The 13,719-nt window shown below is 38.6% G+C and overlaps 1 protein-coding gene and 1 long non-coding RNA gene across 3 annotated transcripts in view; one reads left to right on the top strand and one right to left on the bottom strand.

The window, feature by feature from the left end:
- The window catches only part of c1h16orf87 (chromosome 1 C16orf87 homolog), a 16,388-nt gene extending 13,750 nt beyond the window's left edge, over positions 1-2,638 (bottom strand). Inside the window, exon 1 of the mRNA XM_044346264.1 lies at positions 2,332-2,638. Within this exon, the coding sequence (XP_044202199.1) occupies positions 2,332-2,397 (66 nt within the window). The 5' untranslated portion in view covers positions 2,398-2,638. The remainder of the gene's footprint in view (positions 1-2,331) is intronic.
- A 7,790-nt stretch (positions 2,639-10,428) lies between these two features.
- On the top strand, positions 10,429-12,111 carry LOC122987993. Of its 2 annotated transcripts, XR_006404678.1 has the most exons (6): positions 10,429-10,451; positions 10,566-10,603; positions 10,805-10,904; positions 11,115-11,329; positions 11,442-11,709; positions 11,890-12,111. It is a non-coding gene; the product is annotated as an uncharacterized LOC122987993 (long non-coding RNA). The 2 variants fall into 2 exon arrangements; XR_006404677.1 differs by lacking the exon at positions 11,890-12,111 and having other exon boundaries at positions 11,442-11,715.
- Positions 12,112-13,719: the final 1,608 nt, after the last annotated feature.

Raw genomic sequence — 13,719 nt, 5'->3', positions numbered from 1 at the left:
AAAAGTGTGAAATTGCTAATAATACACTATCGATTTACTAATTATAAAATGAATAGCTAAAATGTTGTAATCCATAAATGTAATGAAATTATTAATATATTAAAACTTTTCTGTTCCTACTTTTAGATGACAGTAGTTGATATATTGGAACGTGCAGCATCAGATGTGGTTGTGATATATGCAGCTGGTTCAGCAGCAGCCTGACGGTTCAGTAGAGGTTCACACACCTGCTGCAGCAGTAGAGATTTATTTAGATCAATTCTAAATAGATCTACACATTTACCAGAGTTTTATTTTGCTCTGGACGTACTGCCTGGTAGTGGTACAACAGGTATGCAGGCTGTATACAGGATTCACAATCAGGCTCCAAACGGTTGTGCCAATGACATGTTTACCAGACAAATCTGCCTTTTCTGGCTTCTACTTCTGAAACTATTGTTTGCATTTCACAAGTTTTCCTACAGTTTTACCATCATGGTCGTCTTTGCAGTGAGTGACAGCTCTCTACACTGCTGCAGCGCTCCAGCAGAGATTTCCTTATATAGAGATATGAGGGTGTGGTAGCGTGCTAAATACCCGTAGCAAGCATGAGCCTGTCAATTTAGAATGATTCTGATTCATTAACATATGCACAGTGGGGAAAAACAAAATTGGCCAGTGCGCATGTGTCATGAATCCAACAGTAATTTTGTGTGCACTCTTATTTTTGTGCCATGTAAGAACATTTCCACGCACATATTAGCAAATAAGGCCCAATATTCTGTTTAAAAGATATGCTGAATTTAAACAAAAAAAAAAAAAAAAAACTGCATTCACAGTTTCTTAGAGGCCACAATGATCTCTTCAGTTTGCTAAAAGTCCAAAACTTTCACATATTCAATTTACAGTCATATATGACACTGAAAAAGCAGCAAATTCTTACATTTGAGAATCTGGAACCAAAAAATGTTTGGCATTTTTGCTTAAAAAAAAAAAAAAAATCACTGAAATGATTAATTGATTATCAGAATGTTTGCCATCCAGTTAATTTTCTGTCCATCGACTAATTGATTCATCATTGCAGTTCCACCTACGTTAACCACAAACTAGGCAGCCAATCACATCGACTAGCAACAACTGAACAGACGATCACCGGCTCATGACTCTAAAACATGAAATTCACCTGGGACTGTATACAAATGTCTGTATTTCTTGACAGTTGACTTAAAATTATTTTTCGATTATGCGTTTCATTTGTTACCAACTTTGTCTTAACACACATATACCGCAAACTAGTTTCATCTCATAGGACCTCTGTTCACATCCTGCTCTCTATGATCATATATGATGTGTTTTCATTCAGCTGAATTCATGATGTAGTTCACATTTACATATTTTTCTGTGTCTGTTGTCAGATTTGACCATGGCTCATAAAAACCTACTTAAGTACGTTAACCAGCGGTCCCTGTCGTAACTTAACTGTTGCTGCAGATAAACTCATAAGCAATTTTATGATCACGACAACATGCACACATATACAGGTTAATGACAAGAGCTGTGGTATATTGAGACTTCAAATTACTGACACAACCTCTCCATCCCCATCCACCAACTGGCAATAACACAGAATGTTGTGAAAATACAGTCCAGCTTTTTTGTGTAGCCAATAAAACATTGATGAAATGCGGATATTTCCAAAATAATAGCGCACCAGAGATCCTTCTGGTACATGTCAGAGTATTAGCTGTACATGTGTTGTAATTTACTTGAGGCTTAAAATCCCTGCGGCCATTTGATGACGACAGCCCTGATACATGTGAAAGCTATGTGGAGACGATCAATTCCGATCAGTTCCAATGTTGAAAATAAATTATTCTTTGTTTATGGGTATGTTAACATGCTATAAAATAAGTACATTGAACAGATTTTGGTGAAATGTTTACCACTCATCGGGACGCAAATTCATTTAGGGACACGTTTAATTTGTAAACTGGTTCCTCTAAGTTAAGTTTCTCTACGTGTATAATCTTTGGAAGACGGCTACAACAATAAAACCAAGTATTTATCGAGTTACACTTGTTGAGTACAAGATTGAGACAAAACGATAACTAGATAGAAATATGTGTAATTAGAACAAATTTTCAGACAACGTGAAAGAGTTAAGTTGTGTGACTGAGGTTTGGTGATACTGTGGTTTGTGCAGCGGGGCTGCCGCTCAACACGTTTCAGTCTCAAGAGCTGCTTCGTGTATGCTGATATTTCTGTTCAATACATTAAGTTACAGTAAATACGAGCACACAAGTAACACTATCAGTTACAACGTTCAAATATGAAAATAATGTATTTCCTCACCTGTTGGTCGCATTCAGGACAAGATTTAGTAGCCATTTTGACTTTCTTTGTTTTATTTGCCGACATAGTCTGTTTCCTCCAGCGACACGCCGGTGGCTGTCTGTTGGCTACAACTGCTCTCTGAAATACATGGACGGCAACGATTTGCACCAACGTGCACTAACAAACGCATGCAATAAACACTCAGAGATGTAACGAAACGACAACACCCTTACGAAGCACATATACACTAAACCTGCTAAGGCTACGAGCATGCGCACGGAGAGTCCTCCTGCTGGTCTGTTGCATTCAAGTTCCCTGGGAAAAGGCAGTCTTCTTCTTCTTCTTCTTCTTCTTTAATGGCGGGTGGCAACCAGCGTAAAGGTGCATTATCGCCACCCACTATGTTGGAGTGTGAACCAGAGTTATCTACCTCTATGAAAAAATCAGAAATGACATGTTCCACTGACTCCTCTATTTGACATAGGTCACATAATCCTGAGGGATGTTTGTTTATTAAATGCAGTGTTTTATTTAGTCTGGTGTGGCCTACCCTCAGCCTTGTTAAGATGTTCTCCTCTTTGGTGCTTCTTTTAGCTGACCTCGCTGGGCCCACTTCTCTCTGTACTGCATAGAGGTGTCATCCTGTATTTGTTGTATCCCATCTGTGCTGCCTCTCTTTAATGATGTTTCTTTTGATTATTCCTTTTGCTTCAGATTTACTGAGTGAAATTTCCATGATCTCCTCATGCTTCAGTGCCTGTTTTGCTAATGCATCCACCATTTCATTGCCCTTAATCCCTCCGTGTGCTGGTACCCACATAAATGTTATCAAAATGTTCATATTTTTAAATCTGTACAAAGTTTCATGTATCTCATTAACTATATCCTGCCTATTGTGAGATATATATGACTGTAATGACATTAATGCAGAACATGAATCTGTACAAAGAATAACCTTTTTAATTTGCAACTCTTCTATCCACTGTAATGCTGTTGCAATTGCTATTATCTCGACTGTATAAACTGACAAATGATCTGATGTTCTTTTCACAGAAACTTTTAAAGTTGGTATACTCAAAGCAAAGCCTGTGCTCCCTGTGTTAGGATCCTTGGATCCATCTGTGTATACTGGTATGGATGTTTGATATAATGTTTGTAACCTATCTTCAACCAAAACTGCAATATTTCTAAAATCTTTATGTACCTGCACTTTTTCCAGAATATAGAAATCAATTGACACTGAGGGGAACAACCAGGGTGGTGTTACTGATAATGGCATTGTAGGGATATATCTTTTCTGATTTAACGACATATCTTTAGCAATTGTCTCACTGGTCCACGCAAAACATTTCCTTTTGGCCCTTCCTCTCTCCCAGCATGGGAGAAGTACTTTTTTTGTTGGATTGTGATCTTCAGAATGCCCTTGAAGATTTGTCCAGTAGTTCATCATTAACTGTTTGTGTCTGATGTGCAGCAGCATTTCACCCATCTCAACCTGAAGAGCGGACACAGGAGTCGTTTTTAAAGCACCACAACACAGTCTTAACGCTTGAGCTTGCACCACTTCCAACTTCTTTAATGATGTTTTTGCTGCTGAACCGTAGGCAATATATCCATAATCTAATACTGCTCTAATCAGTGCGACATAGATATTTTTAATTGCAGATCTGCTTGCTCCCCATTCTGATCCTGTTAAACATCTCATCACATTTAGTATCTTTTTACACTTGGTTGTTATCTTATGAATATGTTCATTCCATGTTAACTTTTCATCAAACCACACACCCAAAAATCTAAAGACTTTCACTTGCTCTATTCTTTGCTCATATATCTTTATCTGTGTGCCAACACCTCTCTTTTTAGTGAACATTAATGTATTGTTTTTTTCACCTGAAAACTTAAACCCCCAAGAGTATGACCATTTTTCTACCATGTTAACTGCCAGTTGCTTTTTATTTATAATATGATCTATATTCTTTCCTCTTTTCCACAAAGCTCCATCATGAGCAAACAATGATCGTCTAATATCATCCTGAACTTGAGAAAATACATTATTTATCATGATGGTAGAGTATTGGGCTAATAACAGTGCCCTGATATGGTAGATAACAGTACCGTCATCTACCATATATCTTGCTGATAAGGCTGTCCGAATTCTGACTTGAATAAATCTATCAAATAAAAAGTCTTTAATCCAATTATATGCTCTTCCCGCTATTCCCATCATATTTAATTTGATCATTAACCCCTCCTTCCAAACCATATCATATGCCTTTTCTACGTCAAAAAAACTGCCACTACAGATTCTTTATTAACTTGTGCTTTCTTAATCTCTGTTTCCAGACATATAGTCCATAGTTCCTCTACCCCTCCTAAATCCATTCTGATGAGGTGAAAGGTACAAAATCCTAATCCTTCTGTGAACATTCTTTCCATTATCTTACCTACATGTGATATAAGTGCTATCGGTCTATAGTTCATTGGATTTGATGCGTCCTTCCCTGGTTTCCTGATAGGAATAATCATTGCCTCTTTCCAACTAGTTGGTAATTTTCCCACTTCCCATAATTTATTATAGAGAGCTAGCAGTTTCATACATGCTGAAACTCCTAAATGTTTTAACATAACATAGCAGATTTCATCCTTCCCAGGAGATGTTAGTCCAGACTTTATTATTGCCCTCTTCATTTCTTCCAATATAAATGGAGCATCCATTGCACTGTTAGTATTTTCCCTTCTCTCAAGACTTCCAGGATGAGCTGATCTTGTCATTTCCCTTCCTCTCTTACCCTTCTCAGTCAAATTATCAGGACTATGGATTTGAGTAAATGCCTTCGCTATCATCTCTGCCTTCTCTTCATCAGACACTGCTGCTTCCTCCCCCATCTTCAGTACTGGATACTGCCATTCCCTTCTGATTCCTCTCATGCTCCTAATCATGCCCCGAACCTCTCCCACAGGTGTTAATCTTCCAGTTTTATTGCAAATGGTCTGCCAGTTTTGTCTTTTTGCTTCACGTATAATTTTCCTTACCCTTGCTTGTTCTTGCTTATATCTGATTAAATTCTGTACATTATGAGTTCTTCTTAATAACCGGAGAGCTCTATTCCTCTCTTTCACTATTTTACTACATTCATCTGCTCACCAGGGAACTGCTTTCCTCTTCATTCTTCCTTTACTTTTAGAAATGGACTGTTTAGCAGCTTCTAGTAATGTTATTTCCAACTTTTTTATCAATCTCCTCAATATCTTCATTTAAGTCTATTTTATCCATTTCTCTCTCACACATATAATTGAACATTTCCCAGTTTGCACTGCTAAATACCCACTTCCCTGATATTTCCCTATCTTCCTTATTTTTTTGAAAAGGCAGTCTTCACACTTCTTCTTCTTCTTCTTCTTCTTCTTCTCCTCCTCCCCCTTTTTCTTCTGTGGTGTTTAATGGCACCTGGCATCTATGTAGTCACATTACTGCCATCTTCTGGCGTCAGTCAGCTCCTACAATGTCTCGGTTATTATACTTTCCCCCAGAGTCCTGTTTCCCGCAGGAGGTTGATGAAGCATCTTCTGCATTGTTTACTTGCACCCCATTCCAGTGCTCTTTAATTCTCCTCCTCTCATCCCTAATCTTTGCATTTCCTCCACCATGTCTTCCCTTCCTGACATGTCCTACAGTTTCCGGTGCCTGTGCTGTGTAAGTTGCTGTGTCCTCCCCCTGCCCCCTCCCGTATCTTAGACTGCCTGCTTTATTTTGAATTGAATGAAAATGTCTCCCTCTTTCCACATGATCCCAATGCTGTTGCCATTCTTTATTAATATTTCTCCATACAGTGCTCTTTCCCTCTTGTTTGGATAGTTTTATACAAATGTCTATGTTTTCTTTTCCTCCTTTCTGTATTGTTCAATCCACTCTAGAGCCACAAAAATGCCGTACAACTCAACTGTATCTACTTCACAAGCTTTTAACATCCATACAGGGGTTACTGGCCAAGTGACGGCTGGGCAAAACTCTCATTCAAAAACATACCCAACCAAAACTTGTCTGTGGTACTCTCTCCCTTTCCCAGCAGGTTTGTAATACTTTTTTAGTTGGGTGGCTATTTTCATGACCTTTCAGATTTAGCCAATAGTCGACCAATATCTGTTTCCTGCATAGACACAATGGCATTTCTCCTGTCTCAACTTGGAGGGCACACACAGAGGAGGTTCTCACTGCACCAACACATACTCTTAGGGCTCTGGCCTGGATAACATCTAGTCAGTTTCTGATGCTGAGCCATATGTTACACTACCATAATCTAGCCTTGGTCTAATTAAAATTGTGTAAATGGAGTTCAAGAACACAATATCTGCTCCCCAGTCCAACCCTATCAGACATCTCATTACATTTATAACTTTTTTACACTTATCAATAACATTTTTAATGTGATCTTTCCCTGTTTTTGTTATTTATTATTTTGGTGTCAAAATAAACCCCTAATAACCAAAATGTCGTGTTTCCATACAGCTTCCGCTGAAAATTTCCCCTACTCCTCCTTCTCGTAAATAACATTGCTTTTGTTTTTTCAACTGAGAATTTAAATCCCCATTTCCTCCCCCACATATCAACTTGGTTTATCCCTTCTTGCAACTTTCTAACCACATGCTCCAAATTTCTTCCTCTTCTCCACAAGGCCACATCATCTGCAAATAATGACCTTCCCTTCTATTCCTTCCAGTTTGTTTAATTCTATTCTCATACATGGATTATAATAGTTCACCACCACCAATTCCTTCTTTTCAACCCAAACTTCCACTACTACATACTCTCCCACAGGTGTTAATCTTCCAGTTTTATTGCAAATGGTCTGCCAGTTTTGTCTTTTTGCTTCACGTATAATTTTCCTTACCCTTGCTTGTTCTTGCTTATATCTGATTAAATTCTGTACATTTTGAGTTCTTCTTAATAACCGGAGAGCTCTGTGGCTCAGGAGGTAGAGCGGGTCGTCCACTAATCGGAAGATCGGCGGTTCGATTCCCGGCTCCTCCAGTCCACATGCCGATGTGTCCTTGGGCAAGATACTTAACCCCAAAATTGCTCCTGATGGCTGTGCCATCAGTGTATGAATGTGTGTGAATGCTTAGCTTCCTCTGATGGGCAGGTTGGGACCTTGCATGGTAGCCCCTGTACCCATTCAGCGTATGAATGTGTGTGAATGGGTGAATGTGATTCGTAGTGTAAAAAGCGCTTTGAGTGGTTGGAAGACTAGAAAGGCGCTATACAAGTACAGTCCATTTACCATTTACATTTACCATATTCCTCTCTTTCACTATTTTACTACATTCATCTGTTCACCAGGGAACCGCTTTCCTCTTCATTCTTCCTTTACTTTTAGAAATGGACTGTTTAGCAGCTTCTAGTAATGTTATTTCCAACTTTTTATCAATCTCCTCAATATCTTCATTTAAGTTTATTTTATCCATTTCTCTCTCACATATCTAATTGAACATTTCCTCCCCACATATCAACTTGGTTTATCCCTTCTTGCAACTTTCTAACCACATGCTCCAAATTTCTTCCTCTTTTCCACAAGGCCACATCATCTGCAAATAATGACCTTCCCTTCTATTCCTTCCAGTTTGTTTAATTCTATTCTCATACATGGATTATAATAGTTCACCACCACCAATTCCTTCTTTTCAACCCAAACTTCCACTACTACATACTACATATTTCTTTCCCTTTACCCAGTACTCAATATGGAATCCCTTGTTTATCAAAACTGACACAACAGGGGGCTGTGATGTATTAAACATTTGAGTTTAGTATTTTGGAAACTTGGTTGTGCCGTAGTAATGATCAATCATGATGCAGCACTTAATTCGTAATCTCGACTTCATTATTCAGAAAGATCCATATAATAGCACATTCATAAACACTGACGGGCTTCTGCTCGCTTTTTACACGGTCAAATATAACCAGAAGGTGGCAGCAAACATCTGGACGTAACGTTAACGGCCGGCACTTCTGGAGATATGAGCCAAACTTCGCATGAAGCTGCCGCAGAAAGTGGATTTGATAATGTTATTGATCGCGTTTGGAATGCGCTTAATGTAGCAAGACGGGAACTGGCATCGCAGAGGGATGAAGACAACGTGCTGACAGCCACAAGAAACACATTTCGGCGGCGAAGAAGAGCAGGTCCGATGACAGATAGGCCTAACTGTTACCCGGCCTTCTTAAACGAGATTAGCATTAATGTTAAAAAACGTCTACTGAGGCAAAATTGCCCCTTTCGCTGTCGCTGCTAACTCGCGAATGGTTTACAAATTCATCATGTCTGGCGTTTTGCAATTCATGCTGGATCCGGCCTGAACAGTTTACCAGGTACGGCTGGTTTCTGGCTGATGTGTAACGTTAGCCTAAAGAAAGTAGGAGAAAACTCAGTGTGGCGGGATAAATATATTAATCCTGTTACTGGAAGAATGTTAATCACATATTATCATGACAATATTAAAACAAGAATGTTTTTTAGAATATGCCTTTTCTGCAGTAGGGGAGAACGGGGTAACATGAGCCAGCTTTTACATTTGATTATGTTACTGCTAAATAAAAGTGTATTTGTTTCAAATAGTCACTATATATAGCTCAGGTTGTTGTGTACCCATGGAAATTAAAACAAGTTGTCTAATTATTGTGGTTTTAGAACAATGAGCCATCAAAAAAAGTTAGTTCTTTGGCACAACTACCCCAGGCTGGGGTAAAATGAGCATGTGGATGGGGTATTATTAACCATTAAATACTGATATAAAAATGACACAAAATCAAACAATTTAAATGTAATGTTTAACAATATGCAATATTCTGTTTTTGTGCAGAAACACCTGCACCTGCAAATAGAACAAGTGGAGTTTTGAGAGTAAAGCTCTTCCTGTTGCCAAATGCTGATCAAGTTGTCCTTCCACCTCATAAAGAATGCAGTAAACTCACCAGAATAGGCTTAGGTAATGTACACAATGTATTGGTTTTGAATGTGAGCGTGCACCTGAGTTTTTGCTATTTATTTACACAGAAAATGCACATCCATCAATATTATTGTATATTTGCAAGTGTTGGATAGGAAATTTATTTATATTTGTGTGGCCAGTGTGCAATGTGGAAAACAATAAAAGACAACCATCATGTTCCACTTTTGGCAGCAAGACTTGACTGCATCAAAATTCATATCATTATGTAATTTTGGCTTCATTTAACATCAGCCCACATACATTAAATATTATTAAATGCAGTCTGTCATCTTTAAATGCCATTTATTTGGTGTGTCAAATTCATAATAGGGCAGGATAATCACTTGGACCACAAATACTGCAAAGTCACATGATTTTATTCTAATCCCATTTATCTTACACGTGTACTGAGCAGGACTTGCCCTGATTCATTTTGTCAAGCAAATACCCTAAACATCCACAAACCGCTGTTTATCACTATGTAGCCCGTGTGCATATAGCTCAAATATTGACAGATGGCGTCCACCGAGTCCGGTTCTGCTTGAGGTTTCTTTCTGTTAAAGGGGAGTTTTTCACCTGCATCACACCTGCAGCCTCACATACCGCCATCACACCTGCAGTCTCACACACTGACTTTAGAGCTGCAGTCTCACCCACTGCTGTCACACCTGCAACCTCACACACTGCTCCCCCAGCCATTCATGTAAGTCCATCCCAGTCCCTCGCACCATCAGCCGCCAGACCTCCGGCCTCACCCGCTGTCCCACAGGTCACACCCCCTGCTGCTACAGCACCTATGGACATGCCATTGGTCACATCTAACAGTAATTCTCATGTAAGTTACCAGTCCCCTCCCCTTAACACCATGTCCCTCTCTTCAACTATGGACACTGATGGAAGCTCACCAAGGACAGACTTGAACCCATCACTCATAAGTTATGAAAAACAATAATACATTCTGTATGTACTTTTGATCATTCAGATTGAACAGAAATATTAATGTTTAATAATCATAGTTAAAAAGTCATCCTTTCTGTTTTTAAAGCTAACCTCAGTAAAATAGTTGGATGTTAATGGTAAGTCTTGTTAATCAACAGGAGGCAAGTTTGGATCCTGCTGAATCTACACGGCTGAATGCTGGGACCCCAGAGGTAAATCTTTACATGACGATAGTTCACTATTATTGTAATAAGTAGTATTAAGTGTTTTGAAAATATAGAATATATTGAGACACCATCATTTCATGCAACATTTGTACTTTCAAGGTCTTCTACAGAAGATCATGTGTGGAACCACTAAACAGGTATTTTATATGTTTAAAAACAGGAAACGTGACACTGCATTTTATACACATTAACAGTCTCAATACTCATCTATTCAATAGATTTTAGAGAGAATAATATCAGAATACACCAGTGGTTTAAAATGACTTTGAAATTAGTTTTTGAAAGGCCAGAGTATGTAATACTGGCAGTTAAAAAGAAAGAAATCTGATTTTTTTTAGGAGTCCTGTCAGTGACTTTGTCATTGATCATTCTGAGGATGAGGATGGCGACGAGGACGACATTGTCGCAGTTACTTTTGAAACCGACAGTCCTCCTTCGGTAGGTTTTTTTTTGTTTCACTACAGAAAACTGGTAGAATATTTTGTTCAAGAATTTTTAATGACTATGCATTTCACATACTCAAAATTTAAAGAATTGGATATTGCCACTTTTTTTTAAACAAATTTCTAAGATCACCTGTCCCGGAAGTGGCCAACCATTTTTGTCAATCATTGCTGATGTACGTCATATGTGTTTTATATATTTTAGGAAGAAATTGATCTTGCTGTCATTTAGAGCACTTTTCAAGAGCATCACCTTCCTGAGGGCCTGGCATCCACCATTTGTATCAGGAAGAAAAAGCTTCTGGAGAGCACTATTAAAGCAATCTCCAGAGCCTCTTTCTGTTGGACCTATTCACCAGTCATTGAGTTTGTAGGAGAAGATGCAGATGTTATGGGGGGACCACAGCGAGAGTTTTTCAGGTCTGAATACCTCAAGTAATTTATTGAAGGTTTTATAACAAATATGTGCATGTTTTCAGCTGCACTGCAAAGTAACACAAACTGTTGTATTTCTCTTTTCTGTTTATTCTAGACTCTTGATGATAGAGGTACAGACCTCTCTTGGCATTTTCGAGGGAAAGGCTGGCCAGGTCTTTCTTAGTTATGATCAAGCAGCATTAGACCAGCGTAAATATTTTAAAGGCGGCAACCTTATCGCTTGGTCGATTGCACATGGAGGTCCGTGTATCAAAGCCTTGGATCCCAACCTCTTCCAGCTGATGTGTGGCCAGGAGCCGCAACTGGAGCAGTTTGACTGGCAGGTGCTGCCTGACCCAGATGTGCAAAGCAAAGTCAAAACGGTGCTTAATAATTGTCATGTTAATATTTATTTGGATTTTAAACAAACAAACCCGTTAAACTTGTGGTCAAATTTGACAAAAGCTTTAAATAGCATTTCATTTTGATAAATCTGAGCAGGAGAAATAATCAATCTGGGACTCTTACAGCTACATTGTCTTCACTCAGATTTCTCTCTTAAGATCCTACACTGCTGGAGACCTGACTGCACTCCAGCAAGACTTGGGGGACTGGATTGCAGAGTGCGGAGTCCCAGGCATATTTAGTGCCACAGTTGAAGACATACCAAAAATCTATGCGTATGTGGTGAAGCACTACATTTTTCTCAGGTAAACACATATACAAATGAAATAAGCTTTACAGTTGTAACTAATAAAAAACACTGTCAATATAAAAACATTAATTTGCTGGATGCTGCAACATTATTTCCTGGAAAATTGTAACGTAAATATGGAATATATCAAACAGAATCTGTGTTTATTAATTATTTGATTTTGTTTACAAATGTAGAAATACTTATCTTATACGTATCTTAAAGGAAGTTTGGAATCACTGAGAAAAGTTTATGTATTTGTTTGTTTGGGACAGAGTTTGATACTTTTATTCCCCATTGTAGCATCAAATTGATCAACAATAATAATGATACATAGTATGTTCTCCTAGCCACAGTCTGGCTCCATCTCTGGGCTGCAGCAGTTGGATCAATGCAGTTCAGGGTCTCTCGAACTCTTCTCCTCGGTACGACAATCCCTTCAGCATGCAGGTACGCCCTCATCATCTGAAAGGAGTTCATAACAAAAAGTTCAAGACAATTAAGATAAAGTACATTTTCTGTAAAAATGATATACATAAAACCTACAAGGGAATATGTTGAAGTATGCTTACTTCCGAGCCTGATCTGGGAAACTGGTTGTGAAGTCTCCTGACGTGCTCCTCTAGGTTAGCGTCACTAATGGGAGTGAATCTGTTTCTTGCTGAAATCTGAAAAGACTTCATTTTTTTATGCAGGTATGAGGAAGAACAGCCCAACATCCTTGCCATGGCTCTCACTGTGAAGCCTTGACTCAAGAGCAGCTCAATTTGCCCCCTTGTAATGTCAAGTGCAGGTCTCCCTCGTCTTCCTAAAATATGTAAATAAAACAATTAAGGAAAATCAGTAAATGAATATTAAGAATAATAGGTTAATACAAAGTACAAGGAAGTACAAAGAAAACAGTCTACCATACATATTTTAATAATTGTTGTCTTCCCAAACACAAGTAGGCCTAAAATGAATCACATTATAGGAGCAAGGTGTGGGCTACTAGCTGAAATCACAGCAGGTACATTCATTTACCTCGTAGTGTAACTGGACAGCCGGGGTGAACACCTACATCAATTTTCATGTTACAAACCCCAGTTGCTGTCAAGTCAGATCTTCTGACCCTCAAGCAGCAATTTTCCTCAAGCCAATTATGTCAAGGACTATGATTTTAAAGAGAAATGAAATTAATATATTACCGCACGTGTGTGTGGTAGTTTTATTAATGGGAATTAATCCGGAAACTTTGTCAAGCAATACAGCTTCCTATATTAGACGTTTTTAACATGCTTACCCAATAGACTTTTTCAACATGGACAACTATTGAGTCACAGAATCTTTAAATCTACAAAATGTCAGATTAAGGAACTTCACTGACATCAGGTCTAATCAACAAACAAATCAAGTAGATGATCTGCTAAAGTGAATTCACATGTCTTCAGACAAGCCCATATGTCCAGTAAATCTGTTAAAGGTTTTTTAAAAGAAAAAAAAATCAATTGAACGGGTTATTTTAAAAAGATAGTCCTATAAAGCCCTGTGCATAACTTACCTGAATGCAAGCGTGCTGCGTGGAAGCCAGCATGTACTGCATCGGGAGCTGGGGGTGCAGTGATGAAACTTCAAAGATCTGTGAGACTCTGGACTATATCCCGCATTGCCTCAGCGCTAATACTGTCTTCAACTTTTCTCAAGTTAGCAATAGAGATGT

Source organism: Thunnus albacares, chromosome 1 (assembly GCF_914725855.1).
Source record: "Thunnus albacares chromosome 1, fThuAlb1.1, whole genome shotgun sequence".
NCBI lineage: Eukaryota > Metazoa > Chordata > Actinopteri > Scombriformes > Scombridae > Thunnus > Thunnus albacares.
This window is presented reverse-complemented; position numbering and strand designations above follow the sequence as displayed.